The 20,852-nt window shown below is 34.4% G+C and overlaps 3 protein-coding genes across 4 annotated transcripts; 1 reads left to right on the plus strand and 2 right to left on the minus strand.

The window, feature by feature from the left end:
* Positions 1 to 3,299: 3,299 nt before the first annotated feature.
* On the minus strand, positions 3,300 to 6,084 carry LOC133303371 (plastid division protein PDV2). 2 transcript variants are annotated; one of them, XR_009750468.1, is made up of 3 exons: positions 5,720 to 6,084; positions 3,817 to 4,670; positions 3,300 to 3,731 (listed from the first exon to the last, which is right to left on the minus strand). XR_009750468.1 is itself a non-coding variant. In XM_061503313.1 (2 exons), the coding sequence occupies exons 1-2, from the start codon at positions 5,921 to 5,923 to the stop codon at positions 3,987 to 3,989; spliced, it is 888 nt and encodes a 295-aa protein (XP_061359297.1). In that variant the 5' UTR covers positions 5,924 to 6,084; the 3' UTR covers positions 3,300 to 3,986. The 2 variants fall into 2 exon arrangements, 1 of the variants encoding a protein (XP_061359297.1); XM_061503313.1 differs by having other exon boundaries at positions 3,300 to 4,670.
* Positions 6,085 to 10,744: 4,660 nt separating this feature from the next.
* On the plus strand, positions 10,745 to 12,827 carry LOC133303727 (putative pentatricopeptide repeat-containing protein At3g18840). Its single transcript, XM_061503724.1, has one exon. The coding sequence runs from the start codon at positions 10,745 to 10,747 to the stop codon at positions 12,818 to 12,820; it is 2,076 nt and encodes a 691-aa protein (XP_061359708.1). The 3' UTR covers positions 12,821 to 12,827.
* A 2,268-nt stretch (positions 12,828 to 15,095) lies between these two features.
* Positions 15,096 to 18,982, minus strand: LOC133302936 (uncharacterized). Its single transcript, XM_061502791.1, has 11 exons — positions 18,852 to 18,982; positions 18,365 to 18,428; positions 18,022 to 18,144; positions 17,695 to 17,808; positions 17,144 to 17,575; positions 16,642 to 17,048; positions 16,342 to 16,441; positions 16,196 to 16,255; positions 16,031 to 16,117; positions 15,778 to 15,906; positions 15,096 to 15,398 (listed from the first exon to the last, which is right to left on the minus strand). The coding sequence occupies exons 1-11, from the start codon at positions 18,935 to 18,937 to the stop codon at positions 15,096 to 15,098; spliced, it is 1,905 nt and encodes a 634-aa protein (XP_061358775.1). The 5' UTR covers positions 18,938 to 18,982.
* Positions 18,983 to 20,852: the final 1,870 nt, after the last annotated feature.

Consider the following 20,852-nt stretch of genomic DNA (forward strand, 5'->3'; position numbering starts at 1 on the left):
GTTGAAGCACCTTATAGGTTCTGATATAATTGTTGTAGCACTTGAACTGTTTTTTTTTTTGTATTTGGAAATTAATATTTTTCTGTTTTGTTTAAGAAAATTACATTGTTGCGTTTATACTCTATAAATTGCTAAGATACGCATTCTATTACTACATTGTTCATAGCATTGTGAAAAATTATTTTGGGCATATAGGGACTGAAGAAAAATTGTGTAATTGTTTACTGTATTCAAAAAGTTTTTGAAAAAGTTTAGAACACCTATTCACCCCCTCTAGGTGTTTTGTAAGCGTCCTGTGTAAGAAGCCACTTGCCCAACAACTTTATCCCATAAAAAAAAAATTAAATTGATAATTTTGTTACATTCTATCTCTTTCTATTTTATCTCACTCTATTTATTTAAATTCCAGCTTTAGTTATATATGCAGACACAGGAAATATGGTAGGATTAATAACATGAAAAAAGTGTATATTATTTTAAAGAATGTAAGGTTGTGTCATTTTAAATAAGAGAAAAAATAGATCGTAGGAGAAGAGAGTGTACAAACAAAATAAAAACGTAAGTCTCACCTATTTGTGATAGTGAAATGACACAAATTATATCATTTAAAAGAACAAATATTTTTTTTAATAAGATACAGTGGCTGGTGCCCAAAAACTATGTGTAGCTTGAGGCTAGAAGAAAATGGCTTCGGTCTGCCATCACAGTCATCATGTTTGAACTTCAACAATTAGTTGACCATTCCTTGCGTAAGCCATGAACAAATCAACCGTAAGTTCGGGAGAACGTTTTAAAGTTGCATTCGGATGAACTTTATTTTAATATGGATTTTGTTTTTTGGTTTACAATGGGAGTGTCTCACTTCTTTGGATAAGGCTAATCCCTTTGTGACACAGAGATAAAGATTTTTGTCACTCACCTCAAGTTATTTAAACTTTTTAACCCAAATAATTTCTTCCTTAGACACTACTCGATTGACAACTATACGACCCCATAAGTTAATAGAAAAGTTGTATTTTTTCTTTTTATTCGAATGTGCTGCAGTTACATACATCACATGATTAATGAGTTATAATATTTAACTAGTTGTGCAAGACAGTCCTTGCGATGTTTACTGGTGATGGAGGTAGCAGGACCTTCGGCTTTCTAACTAGAATAAGGCAATTTTACAAAATTATTGAGTTACTCAAAAAAAAATTATTGTAAAAATAGATTTTTAACAGTAATTAATTTGAGAATATAGGAAGTTATGATTTGGAGAGAAAAGGAAAGTTTTAACATAAAAAACAATTAAAAGTATTTATCGAAACTTTTTTAAAAAACATAAAAAAAAATATATATTTTTTAATAATTGAAATGACGTATCTAAAGACAAAGACAGGACTAAGAATTATATTTTATTATATGAAAATAGATTAATACAATTGCCACATTCATGGTGCAGGCCATATCCAAAGACACTAGACGACATAAAGATCACAACCAGCTAGACCGATCCACTTTTCCCCATCTCAATTTATAATCCAATACGCCCTCCAACCTTCCCATTTTTTATTTTTTTTTCTGATAAGCTCCAACCTCCCCAATTTAATTAATATTAGTATCTCCTCTCCCACGTTTTATTTTACCCATCAGCATATTTAACTAATATAATATATTTATCTTTTTTATATAATATAGAGTATTTCTAATATAATATTTGTTCATTTTTAATAATATTTTTTATATTAACCGAATGTATATTATTCTATTTTATTTTTTATATATATAGAATACGATTTTATTTATATGATTTTCTTTTTACAATAGATTTTTAGTTTAAAATAGTTTTTTCATTTAAATTTCCGAAATTGTATAATCATCAATTACTAAATTTGGTAATTGGCTTACACATTAGATCTAGTCATAATGTATCTATATCCCTTTTAGTCCGTTTGGATATATATTTTTCTTTAAAAAGTTAAAAAAAAAAATAAAGTGCATAAAAAAGTGGTTAAACAGAAAGTTGGGATTTTTACAAAAGAGTAATTCTCTGGTTCTCAATTATAATTATCAAAATAACAAAATATTCAACTCTTAGAATAAGGTCATAAGCACCCTTTTATAGACTAATTCCAAATTGATTCAAAATTCAAAAATCTAAAATTCTAAAAGTAATAAAACTTTCTACAATAAAATAACAGTAATTAAAATCTAAAAATAAATAAAATATTATAAATAAATAATTCAAAATATATCCCAAATCTTTAATCTCAAATCATTCCAAATATGTTGTTTTCTTTTTTTTTCCCAAACAAATCACAATCACATCTGCTGCTTTATTGGGACTTGGAATCCATTGTAATTTGTTGTATTTCAAATCATTGTCCGTTTGGATAGATTTTTTTTTTTAAAGTTAAAAAAAATCAAAATAATATACTTGGAAGCAACTTTTTTTTTTGGGGGGGGGGGGGGGGTACAAAACTTTAGAAAAGAATAAAAATGATAAAATCATTTTTTAAGTGTTTTATAGATACTAATCCACTCCCAAATTATTCTGTTTTTCGGAAAATAATTATCCCAAAATTAAGAGTTGCACAATTGACATTTTTTTCCTTACTTAATGTGACTTGATATTTGGGCTATAGTGGAATGGATGAAACGAGAAACTCATAGTGCACTAACACATTACAGGATAATGCTATCCAGGTTGGTTTTCATGCAAATTAGAGTCCGGTTATGGGCATAGCGGGAAGCTAATATAGGAAAATTAAAATTAGCATCAAAGTCAGCGTCAACTTCAGTGTTGGATGAATTACCATCAAGAATTTCATCGTCTTCGTTTTCAATGCACACCACTGTTAAGTCCCAATTTCAATCTTCATCATTATTTGATAGTATATTGATATTAAACTGTTAAATAAGGGTCACATTGCTATTTTTATATTAAATTTCTCTAGCATATCACAGAATAATTTATCGGGCTTGAATTGTATATAATGAATAATGCACAAGTTCATCTATGCTAAAAAAATTTACAACGAAAATCACTTTGTCACAAAAAAAATTTATATTATCTATCAGTTCATTAATTATTCGATTAGTTGGTTAAGTAAAGGTGACACTAATGGTTGTATAATAAACTTCTCTAACAATCAATTAAAAACTGGGGCAACGGATTCGTCATCATGAGTCTCAAGTAAGAATTGTTTACAACTTCTGCCTTAACATACAGTTCGAGTATTATAACAGCAGAATGTGACTCAAAACTCAGAAGTACTAACATCTTCATCATCGAAAATCTTTATAGTATATGTGTTCTCATTTATAGCTATAAGATTTATATGTCGAGTTAGAAGTTTGGCGTAAATCTTTCACTTCCAACATATAATTGATACCACGTTTGTCGCCTTTGAAATCCATGCCCCTTGACGTTCCTTCCTCATTGGCATCTTACAACAAATTAACCCATGATTGCTAGAATCCACATCGAATTCCTAATTGATACTCGTAAGAAATTACGAACCAACAAAACGTTGACTCAATCTGCTCTTACAATCCTTACTTTCTCTTCAATGTTTCCATTTTGAACACTAATTCTCTGGATTGGGAGTACGGCACCACAAAAAGAGGCAAGGCCAGAATGCCTTACCATAACTTTCAAAAACAGTGCTACTGATAGCAAAACCCCATGCACTTCAACAAAGAGGGTAGTAACGTCCAGACAAGTAATCGGTTATCGACAGCACAACCTTCTTCAGCAAACAAAGTAGTTAAAGTTAGCTCAGATCTAAATTTCTATCATTTTCAAAACAAATGATCAACTGCATCACTTACCATATATCAACTACCAAAATCATGACAATCACTCAACTGCCAAAAATCAAGACAAACAGCCACTACATATAACTGTTTGAATAGCATATCGACAAAAAGTAAAACCAAAAAGGAAAATGAAAAAGAAAAAGGAGTGAAACGATATACAATACGGAGAGCGAATGTTATTCTTAACCACATCCATAGTTTATATCAGGTGTTGCAGCAACAGCTGAAAATGGAATTTCAACTCTCTCTTTCACAAGACATCGGGCTTCCCCATTTTCCAGCACCAGAATTCTCCCGGGTGGACACTGAGAAATTGGTCCCTCGCTCTCATTTTCGGAGGTATATCTCTTGTTCTCAGTTTCTAGTCTGTGACGCCGGCCTTGTAGATTGAAACGAGTGCTTAGCTTCCCCAAATTAGGCCCAAATCCAGACAAACTTAATATTGATACCACACCAACAACCGTGAGCATTGTTTTGGCTGCAGATGTTATGAAAAATCCCAATCCTTTTCTCGAATTTTTAGCTTCATGTTCAACATGATTTTGCTCGTTTTCATTTTGACTCTTTTTTGCCTCAATCATTGGATCAAGTGTGATTAACCCATTACGACCGGACTTACTCACAGAAGGGATCTGAGACAAATATTCCTTGTCCAGAGACATGGAGTATGGAGGGCGGCTTGGATATGGAGGAAGCAGTAGATCATTGTTGGGCTCCACTGTTTCACTAGCAAAAGTGGAAGCTTCATGTATCACTTCCAATTCCTTACCTTTGTACTCCTTGAGCTTATCAATTAACATTTTGCGACTGTTTTCAATCTCAGCCAAGGCAATTTCTCTTTCATACCGCTGTTGTTGTTGCAGAACCTGTAAATTGTACACAACACTTTAAGATTCCCAAGCTATCATCTCAATCATATTTTGATTATTTTCCCATAGAAAAGAATAAAAATAAATCAGGAGAATTTTAAAAATCATCTCACAAGTACTATAACAAGTCCAATGATCATAACCTTGTACTGATAAACAAAAAGGGCCGACCCAGTTCAAATACCCACTTCGTGAGTGTCTGGGGAAGGGAATACTCTAGGCAGTCTTTCCCCTGCTTTTTGCAGAGAGGCTGATTCGAACCCGCGACCTGACACACCACGGCAAGCAAGCTTACCGCTGAGCCAAGCCGGCCCTTCAACCTTGTACTGATAAACAACTACGGAAAATCATATTCTTGTAGTGGCACAAAGTAGCAGTGTGAAAGAATGAAGGTATATTGGCCACCGACTCCAATAAGTTAAGTCTCATTTCACAATGTTGGTTTGCAAGGTCAAGAACGAGAAAACCATTCATTTATGCAAATATGAATAAAACAGTATTTGTACGAAAGCAAGAACATATACACCAAAATTCCACAATAATCTAATCAATCATCTTATGCAATCTAAAATATTCTAGGCTGCAAACACACTGCAGATTCCTATGATGGCAGCTAACCACAGCATTATTGAGCTTGAACATGTCTAGAGCTAGCTTCAATGCTACATAAGGCATATCAGTATTTGCTGACAAGAATGAACTGAAGCAAGCATCATAATAACAGACATATTTACATTGTGAAGAAAGTAAGCAACTAGAATTTTTGCAACTTAGAAAGGTCAAGGTCTCCATTGCTACAATCAGATGTAGCAATGAGATTATTTGTGGGTTTACTAAGAGAAACACCAAAACAACGAGCCAAATCTCAAACTTAACTGATTGAAGCATCAGATAACTAACCGTAAAATCTTATCTTAAAAGCAAAAAAAAAAAAATTAAAGACAGATGACCCATATTCCTATTCAACGAACCTAAAATATCCCAAATTAGAACCCCTAATTTTTTTCTTTTTTGAAAAAAAAAAGTAATTTTGATTTGAAGGGTACCTGCAATGAAGAAAGCTGAGTCTCCAAGGCTTCGAGGGCATCGCAAATGTTGAGAAGCCTTTCGGTGGCATCGTCGTCGTCGTCGTCGGCGTGCGGAGAGGGACCATTGGGAGATGTGGCGCTGGCACTGTGGACGCAATTGCTGATCTTTAACCTAAGTTCTGTGGCTCTCGCCAACACCAACCCTATTCCTTCCTCTTCCATTTCTCTCTCTCTCTCTGTCTTTGTTTGTTTCTTGTGTTCAATGCTACCCTAAAATCAAAGGAGGGACTTTGTTGTTTCAATTTCGATATTATTAATAATAATTTTGTGAAATTCAGATGGAAAAGTTTCAGATACAAAACCGCCAAATTCTTGTCATATCGCTGTCTCAGTGGTGGGGATTCTGATTCGGTGATTCTGGTGCTCACATATGGAAACAAATTCTACCCTCTCCCTTACTTTTTCTTTTTGTCAAACTTCCCAAATCGATAAAAAAAAATATGAACACAAAATATATATATATATATATTTTAAGGGTTTAATATTTTTGTTTTTTGCCATGAAAAGTTATTTTCTATCATTCTCTCATAAAAATGAGTGATTTTTATTATAATAAGAAGAGAGAGTTAAAGCTAACATAATATAATAACAGACTTATATTAAATAAGAAGAGAGAGTTAAAGTGAACGCGCCAGAAAAACAGAAATACTTCTTCCTTTCTTAAATGCCATTTTCATTTTGGATAGAAAGAAAAAGGGCTTTTTTTTTTTTTAAATAAAGAGGCTAAGCCCCCGAAACAAAAATAAATTACAAATCAGAAACTAACAAGCTAGACATATTTCTAGCATCAGTAACTATAAGTTCCATCAACTGAGGAGGATGATCTTTAAAAATCTTGAAATGGAGATTATTAGTCTGCCCAGCTTTAGCTAACCAATGAGCACATTTGTTGTTTTCTCTCTTGGTATGAACAAGATGAATAGTCCAATCTGCTTTTAACCATAATCTCAATCTGCTAGTGACTTGAGAGTCCCTAGGATCTTCATGCTGCTCCTTTAACATCTAGATGGCTTGGCTAGAATCACATTCTAGCTCTATTCTTTTTAATCCTGTTCCCCAAAGCAGTTCCAAACCTTTCAGTAATCCTCATAATTCTGCATCAAGAGGAATGCAGGAACCTAAATTACAATAGAAGCTTCCCAAAAAGGATCCATTGTGATCTCTTAATATACCACCACAACTAGCTTTTTTCATGCCACTAGAAGAAGCTCCATCACAATTCAACTTAACTCACCCTTGCTTGGGGGCTGTCCAAACGCTATCGTTGGAATCACCACGGCGCTGATAAATTCGGGCTTGCAGAATCTGTTGGACAAACATCCAAATTGAAGCCTGCGATTGCTCATCATGACAGAAATGATCTTCATGGATCTCCAAATTTCTCCACTTCCACAAAAACCAACAAGTAGTAAAGAAAATATCCCTCCAGTCCTTCACTTTATTGGAGGATCACATGTTATCGATATTTAAAGTCAACCAATCCTGCAAATTCGAATTCATAAAGGAATTGGGTATCGTACCTGTAAACCAAGATTGCCAAATTTTCCTAGCATGTCTACAATCACGAAGAACATGAATGATAGTTTCCTCATGATTTGGACAACTTGGACAGACATTTGAACCTCCGCTCCACTTACTGGTTCTGCTGCGCACTGAAAGTTTAGCAAGCAAAGTCATCCACATAAACACTTTCACTCGTTCAGGTCCATTCCACGACCAAACTTTTTTCCATAAGCTAGTGTGAACATCTGCTGGGAAGTTCATAAGATTACAGTAAGCGACCTTAACCAAAGAAGTTGAGTGATGATTATTGATCCAAACTAATCTATCCTCCCCATTCCTTGGAATAAGCCTGAGATGATTTGTTACTGCATCAGCCAAATCTGACTCCAGAAATTGATGAACAACTTCAAGACGGAAACCATCATCCGCCATGTAATCTGCAATTGATTTCTGACTCTCCTCCCACGGCACCTGATTGCTCCACAACTGCTGCAAATTTTCCTCCCATCCCAACCAGTTATCAGTCCAAAGCTTTACTTCAGAACCATCTGCTATTTCCCATCTAAGACCAGCAAGGAAATTACTCCAACATTTAGCAAGATCACCCAAAGTTTAGAGTCATATGATTTTGCCTTTATACCTCTCCTTAAGTCTTGACCTCTACCATACTTGGCTACTAAAATCTTAACCCATAAATCATCTTTCTTAGTTAACACCTTCCACGCCAGTTTATGAATATAAGCTTCATTTTGGAGTCGAAGATTAATTATTCCCAAACCACCTCTATCTTTGGGTTTATACATTTGATCCCAAGCTACTAAATGAGCCCGCCTTCTGCTATCCTGATCTCCCCAAATGAAAGCCCTTTGTATCTGCTCAATTTCATCACAAAACGTTACTGGTAAAAGACCATTCTGCATATGGAAAGAAGGGATTGCAGCAATGACCGATTTCACCAAAGTAACTCGACCAGCAAAAGAAAGGCAATGGCTTTTCCAACCATCCAGTTTTGAACGTATCCTATCCTTGATAGCTCCATAGTCTGCTTTAATATATCTCCATTGTTTAACAATAGAGCCTAAATATCTTCCAATACTATAAATGCGCTTAAAGCCCATTCTGTTGACAATCCTTGCAGCAACTTGAGTATCAATATTCGGGGAAAAATAAATTAAAGATTTATTTGCACTAACACTTTGCCCCGACATCTCACAAAAGAGATTAATACAATCCATAATCACCTTAGCTTGCTCCATATCTGCTTCCGCAAAGAGAATGATATCATCTGCAAATAAAAGGTGGGATACACTCGGCCCTCTTCTGCAGACTCTAATAGGCTTCCACGAACCCATAGTCACTTTTTCAGCGATCAAGTGGGAAAGCTTCTCAACACACAACACAAAAATATAAGGAGAGATTGGATCCCCTTGACGAATTCCTCTCTGAGGAACTATGCAATCCGAAGCCACACCATTTATCAAGACCCTCGAACGATTAGAAGTTATAGAAGCCATTATAACACCAATCATCCAATCAGGAAACTGAACTTCAATAAGCACTTTATAGATAAAACTCCAACTGAGTTTATCATAAGCTTTTTCAAGGTCCAGTTTGATTGCCATTGTACCTTTCTTTCCTTTTACTCTCCCCATAGAATGAACCAGCTCCTTTGCTACTATAATATTATCTTGAAAGAAAAAGGGCTTTGGATTCATCATTGACATGACTAAATTTTTTTTTCCTACAAAGAAAAGACAAGTTAAATAATAATAAAAAATTGAAGAGTCACATTATTCAACGATTTTATCTTGTTTTTAGTAGTTGCATGACACTAATTTTGTACCTAGAACATGATTCATATTTATCCCAAAGAAAAAATGCCATAAATGTGGGAGTTACAACAACCTACCATCCCCTGCCAGTCAGCCACGGAGTGTGTTTCTTTTTTAGTACATACATACAAGATGTTTTTTTTTGGTCAAACTTAATTTAAATTTAAAATGATTTAGAATTAAATTTTATTAATATTTTTTCTTAAAAAAATAATATTTTTTTTATACACTCACCATAATTATCTTTTTGAGACAAGTTGATTTTCGATATTTCACACAAGCTTCAACTCTTTGAGTTGGTTATTGACTAATTCAAAATCTGGGCTTAATTAGTAAAAAACTAATTCAACACAAAAGCTTAAGCTATTGAGTGAGACTACATTAATGATTTTATATATCTCTAACACGCCCCTCACACGAGAGCCCACTGGACTTTAAGGATGAATAATTCAGAGGCCCATATATCTGTGTTAAAAAATTCCATAAAACTTGATTAATTATTAATTAAATGAGGGGCGATGAGGATTGAACCCATAATGCTAAGATTCTGATACTGTATAAAGAATCAATTCAAACAAAAAGATTAAATATTGTTAAAGCTCTTCACCTTTTCACAAAAATATATTTGGTGAAAAAATAACTTTTTTCTTAACATAGAATTTATACCAAACAAGCGTAAAATAAAACTATTATAATTCTACTTCAACAAAAGAATTATTTGATATAAAGAGGGATTTATTTTAAAGGAAAAGAAAATATGAAATTGCAAGTATTAATTAAAAAGCTAATGAAATTAATTTTAACAACTTTATTTTGTGAGAAATTATTTTTTCATGCTACATGAGAAGAATTATCTCATATCATAGAGACAATATCACAAACAAGACCCAAAGGCAAGATGAGAAAAAAAAAACAATAAAGAAAAATTCACCTCTAATTTGTGTGTGTAAGAATTTAACTTCTCTCACGTGAAATGAGAAAAATATAACCCTTATTATTTACTTACATATATAACTTATTTTTGCTTAGTGATCAAATCAACACACCTCACTTAAAAGAGTCGAATTTCATACATCACCATCGTTAAAGAATTATCACATAATAGGGTTAGATTTTCATATATGATTTTATTTATAATTAAATTTTAGTTATGTGATTAAAATATAATCAAACTAATGTTTATGTGTATGTCTGTATGACAAGAGTTTGGGGTAGTATTAAATAAATCTCACTTAATGGGAGACAAGAGTTGAAATTTGAAAATATTACTTATGAAAAGATCAATCTTTTTAGACATTATAATCATTATTTGTTGTTTTACTTATGTGGTTTTTTTTTTTCCTTCATTTTTTGACTTGGGCTTCTTCAATCCACACAGAATTTGGACTTGTAAAAAAGCCTACCGAGCAAGTTTTTGTGCAACCCAATTCCAATTTCTTTTAACACGCATAAAGTAACATGAATTAAAACGGAAAACAAGCCTAGAACATCATCCCATAAGTGTTTTGAAGTTTTTGATCAAATTGCTTCTGTTTGTCCAAAAATATTTATTAGTGTTAGCCTTTTTTGGGTTCGAGAAGGAACAAGCAATACTTACATTTTCGAAAGCAACTAGTGTATTGACTTTATTGCAATGGCAACGAGGTCTATGAGAGTAAGAGATACTTTGGTATACCGTGACCATGTCGAAGCAATAAAATCTGGTTTTGCATCAAGCATTTTCATTTGTAATCAACTCATTCACCTTTACTCCAAACATGCCCTTTTGGAAGATGCCCAAAAACTGTTCGACGAAATCCCCCACCCAAATATATTCTCTTGGAATGCCATTATTATGGCTTACATAAAAGCACACAACTTGAAACAAGCACGAACCATTTTTGACTCTGCCTCTCATAGAGATTTGGTTTCTTATAATTCCATTTTGTCTGGTTATGTTGGTGCTGACGGGTATGAAACTGAAGCACTTGATTTGTTTACTAGAATGCAATCTGCACGTGATACAATTGGGATTGATGAGTTCACTCTTACAACCATGCTTAACCTTACTGCCAAACTACGTGTGGTGTGTTACGGGAAGCAGATGCATTCATATATGGTGAAAACTGCAAATGATTTAAGTAAGTTTGCAGTGAGTTCTCTCATCGACATGTACTCTAAATGTGGTTTGTTTTGTGAAGCGTGCAATGTGTTTAGTGATTGTGATGTGATGGTGGACTTGGTTTCAAAGAATGCAATGGTCGCAGCTTGTTGTAGGGAACAAAAGATGGACATGGCTTTGAATGTATTTTGGAAAAATCCTGAATTAAATGATACTGTTTCTTGGAATACATTGATTGCGGGATATGCCCAGAATGGCTATATGGAGAAATCACTTACCTTGTTTGTTGAGATGATTGAAAATGGTATTGGGTGCAATGAACACACATTAGCAAGTGTTTTGAGTGCCTGTTCTGGTCTAAAATGTTTGAAACTTGGCAAGTGTGTCCATGCTTGGGGGTTGAAAAATGGTTACAGTTCAAATCAATTTATTAGCAGTGGCATTGTCGACTTCTACTGTAAGTGTGGGAATATTAGGTATGCAAAGTCAGTCTATGATGGAATTGGGATCAAAAGCCCATTTGCAGCTGCTTCACTAATTGCAGGCTATTCATCTCAAGGCAACATGACAGAAGCCCAAAGACTTTTTGATTCACTATCGGAAAGAAACTCTGTTGTCTGGACGGCTCTATGTTCTGGCTATGTCAAATCACAACAATGCGAGGCAGTCTTCAAACTTTTCAGAGAGTATAGAACAACAGAAGCACTAGTTCCTGATGCAATGATTATCATCAGTGTACTTGGTGCATGTGCAATACAAGCTGCCCTTAGTTTGGGGAAGCAGATTCATGCTTACATCTTGCGAGTGAGACTTAATATGGATGAAAAATTGCTGAGTGCTTTTGTTGATATGTACTCAAAATGTGGGAATATCACATATGCTGAGAAAATCTTCCAACTAGTCACAGATAGTGATAGAGATGCAGTCTTATATAATGTCATGATAGCTGGTTATGCTCATCATGGTTTTGAAAATAAAGCTATTCAGCTTTTTCAGGAAATGTTGAAGAAAAGCGTCAAGCCAGATGCAGTCACTTTTGTTGCACTTCTATCAGCTTGTCGGCACCGCGGATTAGTAGAACTAGGAGAGCAATTTTTTATTTCTATGGAAGAAGATTACAATGTATTTCCCGAGATATACCACTATGCTTGTATGGTTGATATGTATGGAAAGGCTAATCAACTAGAAAAGGCAGTAGAATTTATGAGAAAGATTCCCATACAGATAGATGCTACAATCTGGGGAGCATTTCTTAATGCTTGTCAGACAAGCAGCAATACAGCACTTGTCAAACAGGCAGAAGAGAAACTATTAAAAGCTGAGGCAGATAATGGGTCTAGGTATGTGCAATTGGCCAATGTCTACGCTGCCGAGGGGAAATGGGATGAGATGGGAAGAATGAGAAAGAAAATGAGAGTGAAGGAGGCTAAGAAGCTTGCTGGTTGCAGTTGGATATATGTGGAAAATGGTAATCATGTATTTACTTCTGGGGACACATCTCATTCAAAAGCAGATGCAATATACTCAACTTTGGTAGGCTTGAATGGGGAACTGTATTTATCTTTCCCCGAACTGAAGCAACTTTATGAAATTGGGGGTGATGTTGTTGAGGACATATTTTGATAATCAACTAGCCAATGCCACTAAAAGTGGATGCTTTGCAACATATACAAAACAAACTAGTTTGCCATATGGAGATCATAAGATCACCATTCAATGCAGCATGCTTATAGATACCATTGCAGCAAGGAATTGAATATATAGTCAATTGGCGTTCTAGTACTACTATGAAAGTGATTGGAAGATTCAATTTTTCATTGAAGAGCAAATGGAAGAGAGGAAGCAGAGACTCCTTCACCTTTATGCTAACCTAGTGCAATTCATCATCCTGCTACCCAAATTTTGACACTGAGGCGATGAAGATATACTTCCAGGTACCTGTCATGTATTCCTTTAGCCAATGTTCGATCCTAGAGGATCGAACAACGTCTTTTCTGTAGATTGCCCTTATTTTAGGAATGAATAATTGAACCTACATGTTAATATATGCAATATTGTTGTATTCTATCACAGAATATCTTGGCAAATGCTGTAAACATCAACATAGAACCTTAAGTTGGCGAAATGACTTATAATTTGACTCTCAGGAGGCTTGCAAACTTTTTTTATGGAAATCCATATGGCAGAGCTTATTCATTGTGAAGTGGAGGTTTGTAGATTATAGGTTCTGGGAAGGCAGGTATTCAAGTCAGAAAAAGTGTTATAGTGTATCATATTTGGTGACATATAGAACATGAAGGAGAATTAACGCCCAGTGATTATGAAAGTTCATGGTCAATAATAAGTGTGTTGGTGCTATTATGGGTGATTTCAAGCATGTGGGTGGCGACATAGGAACATGTCCTGAATTCTTTTGCTTTTAGTGGATTTGGTTTTCAAGCATGTGAGGAGCTAGGAGAAGTCAGCTCCTTGATCCCCGCTGTTGTTAGTTGTTGATTCTCTCACTTTGTTGTTGCTGCTGCTGGTTTGCTATTCTTCTCTTGTGCTGCTGTTGCTGTAAAGACATTCTGTAGGTATAAAGTTCAGATACCACCGACAACGTCAAGGCAGAAGTAGATCCTTGTAGGGAAGCGCTAGCAGTTGGTGGATAAAAGGACCCATGTGAACCAAGACATACAGGAGTCCACCCTACACCTTGTGCAGTTGTGCCGTTGGTGGATTATTATTGATGCACCCGAGCTGATTGACTTGGATTGAGCTCAAATTTGGATAGTCAACTCCAAATGGACTTCTGAGCAAGACTCGTCATGTTGCCATGAGCATCAACAGTTTTGGGTTTTTCCATAGTTTATTCCATAATTTAGAGTTTTTCAATAATTGTTAGTTATTTACTTTTTTTGTTATTTCTTAGATTATGTTTGAGTGTACGTTATCTCCTTTACAATAGTTTATTCCATAATTCAGTTTTGTTATCTTTTTTATTATGTTTGATTTTATTTTCATTTTATTTTGTTTGCCTATTTAAGGTTTGAAGAACCCTATTGTTATTTGGTTGTTTTTGGTTAATAAAATTCAGAAAAGAGAAATAGTATTTTCTCGCAATCTTTATTTTCAGTCTTTCTTTTTGTTTAGGCAACTTCGACATTAGTTATTTATGTTTATGGTTAGTTAATAATTCAGTACTCTATATCTACTGCTTTAATTGGTTTGTAATGTCACGGGTAATGTGATTGAAATTTTAATCTACATTGAAATGTATAAATTCCTACCCAGATAGAAAAAGGAAAAACCATGGTTCTAACTAGATAACTAAAACTTGTAGGAATAATTAAAATTTGAGAAATTCTAGGAGTAAATGAAATTTTTTTCCAATGATTCTCCTATTACCTTCTCATGCTGTATGACCAAAAAGCTACAAGAATGTGATTTTTAGTATTGCTGGTGGGAACATAGACTTCTACTGAGCAGACGTACAGAAATACATTGTTTAGGATTGATCCATCAGCCATGGCAGATGTTGAGGCAAAGAATATACATAGATAGAGTGAAAAAAAAAAAAAAAAAAAAAAAACAATTTAGCAATAGTAAAATACTCAAACCCAAGGACCTTAAGATAGAGTTATGCTGCAAGGGTAAAGTAGTCCAGGGCCCCAAAACTTCCAGATGTAGCATCATTCTCTGGTCCCTGTCCTCACATTGAAGTGTAGTCATTCTGAGTGTAATATTTCATAGATACAAGGCTGATAATTATTATTCACCAGTTACACTGAGGCAGACACATTTCCTTCTTGCACGTTACACCTGTGCTTACCATCAAATATGTCTTGTATGGATATGGCTAAACAGACACTTATTCTGCCCACACAAATTCATGTATCCTACCTAACAAGGCATGCGATTACCAAGTTAATTCCTTTGAAAGAAGGTAATTGAATGTGAAGTTATGAGGGGTTAATTCAATGCCTTTCCAGCTTGTCTTTGATTGAAACTCCGGAATGCTCTTCCTTTGAGAGTCAGGTAGATAAGGCTCAACCATCTCCATCAAATCAGATGCTCCTAGACCTAAATTTTTTGCGAAGGAATCAACTATCTTCGGGAGAACTATTTTCTGTTCCTTGGTTATAGTGACAGTGGACTGCATGTATTCTTCTTTTGCAGATTCTAGCTCCTCTGATACTCTCTTGGATGTATATAAACGTACCTGAGAAAGTTACAACAAAGCCGAGCTGAGATTCTGAGAAAGTTCCCACATAAGAGGATTTCTTTACAAAGAGAGGGGATGAGCTGCTGTGGGAAGTTACATTTTATGTCAAGTACAAAGTTATATTTGTTATAATGTTAAATCTAAGAAGGATGTAACTATATAAATGCAAGAATCAATTGAAAAGTTTCTTTCGTTTTAAATCGTTATATTAAGAACTATAGACAAAGTTTCAACTTGGTGATCTACACCTTTAAAGATGGTTTTTATGTTACTTGAGTTACGAAGTGAAGAGGGAAATATGACCAAAAATCAAGGTGTATACATATCCTTCTAAATAGACAAATGTACAATAAATGCAGAAAGACCAGAAGTCTACCGCAGGATCAGAATGGCTTCCTGAGCAAAGAGCAAATAGTAATAAAGGTTCTGAACGATGTATAGCATATCCTTTTCTTGCATCTCTAACCTTTGATTTTGTCTTTGAAGGAAACCACAGCCGCAGCCACTGGAAGTAAAAGTAATGTCCATTACTGTGTTAAAAAACAGGATTTGATCTCTATTAACTAGTTTGTTTATTATGTAAAATGAAATCTACAGTCTTAGTACAAGTTTCTGGAATTCAGATTTACTTGTCCTGGACGAGGCATTCTGCATCCCAGAATGAAGTTCTGTATCAAGTCCACGCTTATAGTATGGCCCCCAATGTTATATGCAGCCTGAAATATCCACCAACTTATGTTAGCAAGAATTCATACCAGTTAGTTACTTGGAGTTTTATGAGTGACCAACTTTACCTTAAGCACCGAAGACATTCTTTTAACATTGTTGGCTGAAATTCCGAAAACTAATAAGGCCTGTGGAGGACAGACAACAAGATGGTAGGATACTTTTTGCAATACCATGCATAAGACAAAGCAGAATAGAGATTTAGAAATTTTACATGCATTGCTAAGGCATTGTGCACATTAATCCAAAAGGCTAGCTTTTCTTCGTGCTTCATTTTTCTAGGATTAACATCTTCCAGCCGAGAAGTAAGTGACCTGCATGAAGTAAGATACGAAGTTTTTCTGTCATTCCCACGCATCTTGGTGTATTATACTATTGATGATAACTTCAATTTTCGTGGTAAATCTATAATGTTTTGTTTCTTCATCCACCAAACAGATCATTTAGAAAGGCAACTAATCAATTTGAATAAAACAAGATCATGAAATAGAATAAGCACTGTAATATTGCTCACCTAAATCTCCGTAGCATGTACTCTATTTCTTTTAATTTCTGATTATCTCTGCATAATTGCTGAATCCTTAGCATTGAGCAATAAGGTCCACCAAATTCTTTTGACCCTTTGACATGGAAAGGGTTACTGGAGTTTAAATTGAAGGATGAATGCTTCTTCCACTGCGATCCCCACTTACTACCCTGGCTCTGTGATGATAACTCATTACCAGATGATGAGAATGGAACAGGTGATGAAGCATTTTTATGACCAAGAAAAGGTTGCTCTGCAAGTTCACTATATATAGCTGATATGCACTTAATCATCTCCTCGGAAAGCCAATTTGGTGTCTCTGGAACATTATCAACACAGCAATTCCCAAGATGATCTGCCAGGCTTGTTGAACTAGCTTTAGCACACTGAGCTTGCTGGTGAAATAAAATTTGGAAGCCAAATATTAGAGAGGCCTGCATATGAAATATAATGATGTAACCACTTCTCTTCTGTTTTATATTATCCTTACCTCTAGCATGGATAATGGTAGAGAATGGTAAGAATCTACTGCTTTGGTCTTGATGTCCACAGGAGAAGCTTCAATTGAGCAAGCTGTTCGCTGAGATAGTGCAGAGTAACATCGATGAATACTAGACTCTAAAACAGTTTCTGGTCCCAACTGGTTATTGCATTCCTTGAGCTGAAAGCCAGCTGAATTACTGGGTGGAATGAGATGACCAGAGTGCAGTGCTGAAATTTCTTTGTCAGAGATAGCACCATTGCCAGATACTGCAGAAGTTCTTGTGTTAGTATCTGAAGCTAATTCCAACCTTCTTTCCTTGGTTGATAAAGATGAAATTTGTTGATCAAATCTTCTCCGATACAAAGAGAGTAGATATTGTTCCAAATACATGACTTCTAATTCTAATATCCCAATTTCCTTAATCAGTTCCTTTGCAGCCTAAAATTAAGTAAGAGATTTAGAATTATATATAATTGATAGTTCAAAGGAAGACCCAACAAACTTCAAACAATTTAGAGAGTAAAACTGTATTTCCTCGTAAATGTTTGAGGGGATACCTTGGGTATTAAATTTTCTGTTGTACCATCCTGTGAAAACGGAAGATAACATGCTTTCTCTAATGCACGCCGTATCACTAATTGTTGCTGTAATCGTTTTTGAAGTTGTAGAATCTTCAGAGATACAAAAAAAATATATAAGCTATCAACCAAATGCATATAAACAAAATGAATACTACATTCTTTGACTCAAGGCTTATCTAATCATGCATAACAAGAACAATCCTATTCTTTTCCTTTAATGCTCCCTCCTTGCCATGGCTGCCAGTATTGTTATTATAAATGTCTCTAAAAAGACTATGTAGTCATAGCTTACTTGTAGCTAACCTGTATAGTGATAACTAAATAATCAGTCAAGATTTGTACCTCTCGAGTCAAAGAACTTTGAAGATCCATATTATGGTACTGCCTCTTCTTGGACTCAATGCTTTGCTTTAGTTCCCCCAGTTCCTTTTTATGATAGAAAAGAAAGAAAAATTACTAACTACTAGTTATACTGCTGCATACAACAGATGCACAAGCATTTACTTCTATGATCTGAAAGTCATTCTTATAAGTGAAGACTAAAATCTGGTCAAATAAATGAAAGAAAACTGCTCATATGTGGTGCTCAGAAATATGCAGCAAGAAGGAGAGGCAGTCTGTGCGTGTGAGAGAGAGAGAGAGATACTATTTTAGGCTGATAAGAAGCTTCACTGATGTTATCTTCCATGTTTCTCCTTCCCATTGGATCACTGCCAAACAGTAACAAAATGTCAATATATACGCAAATTGAACCTTGTTTTTTAAAACTGCTTAATACTGATATGTTTTTCAGCAACGTGACATCGAATATATAAGAAACTATTAACTGTTAGGTTAATCTCGTGCTATGATCCTTGTGAAATAAAGCAAGATTCTCTGTTATCAAAAAAAAAAAAAAAGCAAGATTCTCTGTATTTAATGACATAAATCTGAAGCAAAAATTCTGGATAGCTTAAAGAACCGTTATTTGTTTCAGAAGCTAATGCACTGAAGACGGAAGATGTATGTCATTATAACTCATTTCTTCAGTTTATTTTGTTTAGAAAGACCACAACTGAGTGAGCTCAGAATACTGGAAAAAAGAAGGAACAGAAAATGTTCAAAGTAGGAAACGAACTATGTCAACAAAAAACCTGTTGGAGCGCTTGTGACTTGAAACTGTTGGAACCATGAACTTGAATTGCTTGAAACCAGAATCGCGCCACTTTATTTCATGCATGTTAGTGTCAGAATTGGCTTAAAACACTGTCAATGAATGCACCAAAACAGCATTAAATGCTACTGATATTAGGACCAGATATTGACAAGTTTCATAAGAGTGACATTATCAAAATGGAAGATACTTCCAAAATACATTAATTTAAAGCATAGCTATGCGTACAAGCAGCAGAATCTCCACTCTGATAGAATAAGACTTCTCACAGAAACAAATTTTTGGAAAGCTGAACCAAGTTTGGTGGTTTTAAAACAAATTGGCTCTCAGTTATATCTATTTCAAACTCAGAAACACATTGTCCCTTTTTATATGAGTCAGCTAAATGTTATTTTCAACCATAATGGTACAAAGTGAACATGAGGGTATATTTGTGCTGTACTGCTGTTGACAATTTATGAAGCTTATAAGACTCTTTTTTCTTGACTAGTCTAACAAGACTAACCCACCCCTTTCGAAGCCTTTGGTAAAGTTGTGCCTTTTGCATTTCCTTAAAAGAAGAAAACAGGTCATAGCTTTTGTAAAATATATTTCAAAATAAAACTTAAGGATTAGAAAACAAGAAGGCAAACTGAGATATGTTATATACATGGCAGATTATGCTATCAACAATGATTCAAATATATAACGTGCATGTTTAAAGGTACACCAACTTTGAAGCTTTTGTGTTGGTGGGCTTTTTGTATTGCATTAAAAGAAGCAACAAAGTGAGACCTTCACCGTTTAGAATGTAACAAAGTGACAAAATACAGAGAGGTGATTAAGAAATGGCACTATGTTGGTTGCATAATGCAATACAGTAACCACTCGTGCACTTGATTTCTTTTCTATGCCATTCAAAGAGCAAACTCCCATGTAATGCATTTCACAAATCATTTATTTGGATTTGATTTTAAAAAGGTAAAAAGTACAGTGTCCTTAAAATTTGACCAAGTGCCATCATTAAAGAATGGTTTTAACTCGGAAATTTATCTCTTTAGGTTAATTGTTTATACAAAACACAAAACAAATTTTACCTACTAATTAGACTATAGCTACTTAGCTAGCACCATCCTCCTACTTCAATGGGAGGTGAAACAGTTTGCTAATAAATTTACTACCTACTCTTAACTGATTCACTTTGAAAGCTCAGGCTTCACCCAACAGTATTTTGTATAGTTATTGGTCACATTTGGTTTAAAGAATTATAATGATATATAAAAAAACAACAACTTATGAGATACGCATAATTATTAAATTATATGTGACGTTATACAAAGAAGTTTCAACATAATATTAAATAAAAATAAGGATATGATCAATCTATATCGGTGTAAGAATAATAAGTCTTACATTAAATTTTTACTGTTGATTTCTGTATATCTAACGGTTATGATTTATAGTAAATTAATTAATTAATGTAACCTAATAAATCACAACCTATAGATTCACGAAAATCAATAATTAAGATTTAATGTAAGACTTATTATAAGTTGATTCTGCCCCAATTAAATATATATACAGACAAGTTTAAGAATGTAAAATTATAATAATTTTTGTACCATGTATTTATAGTTTTACCTAAAGCATGACCCCTCCACTACATTATGCTAGCAACTGGGAAGATTGAAAAAGAAAATACAGTGAGATTGGTCACTGGGAAGAAAAAGGAAGACGCACTTAGAAGAAAAGCAAACCTCAAAAGGGCTGAAAGTTTATTGTCAAAGGAAGAACCAGTAGATGTTTTGATATGAAATGACTGGTTTTGGTGGGCTGTCCCTTTGTCTAATTTCGTAAGAAAACTTGGATACAACCAATTTTTGCATTTGTCAATGACTTTGGTGGGAAAAAGTGTCCTGCCTTTTGTCATTGAATTGGGTGCTATACATGAAGAGAAAAAGCATAAAATAAAAAGTCTCTATGTAGTTACAAAAACAGGTAT

This window comes from Gastrolobium bilobum, unplaced genomic scaffold, assembly GCF_033153095.1.
Source record: "Gastrolobium bilobum isolate Gb01-03AN ecotype WA unplaced genomic scaffold, APGP_CSIRO_Gbil_v1 utg8016, whole genome shotgun sequence".
In the NCBI taxonomy this organism is placed as follows: Eukaryota; Viridiplantae; Streptophyta; class Magnoliopsida; order Fabales; family Fabaceae; genus Gastrolobium; species Gastrolobium bilobum.

Bases quoted from the DNA above. Each gene is read 5' to 3' on its own strand.
- LOC133302936 (XM_061502791.1), bottom strand. From the start codon at position 18,937: ATGCATGAAATAAAGTGGCGCGATTCTGGTTTCAAGCAATTCAAGTTC. The intron at 17,576-17,694 runs GTATCCCCTCAA...ACTTAATTTTAG, and splicing joins CAGAAAATTTAATACCCAAG to GCTGCAAAGGAACTGATTAA. The intron at 15,399-15,777 runs GTAGACTTCTGG...TAACTTTCTCAG, and splicing joins GAAGCCATTCTGATCCTGCG to GTACGTTTATATACATCCAA.
- LOC133303727 (XM_061503724.1), top strand. From the start codon at position 10,745: ATGAGAGTAAGAGATACTTTGGTATACCGTGACCATGTCGAAGCAATA.
- LOC133303371 (XM_061503313.1), bottom strand. From the start codon at position 5,923: ATGGAAGAGGAAGGAATAGGGTTGGTGTTGGCGAGAGCCACAGAACTT. The intron at 4,671-5,719 runs GTACCCTTCAAA...TACAATTTACAG, and splicing joins CTCAGCTTTCTTCATTGCAG to GTTCTGCAACAACAACAGCG.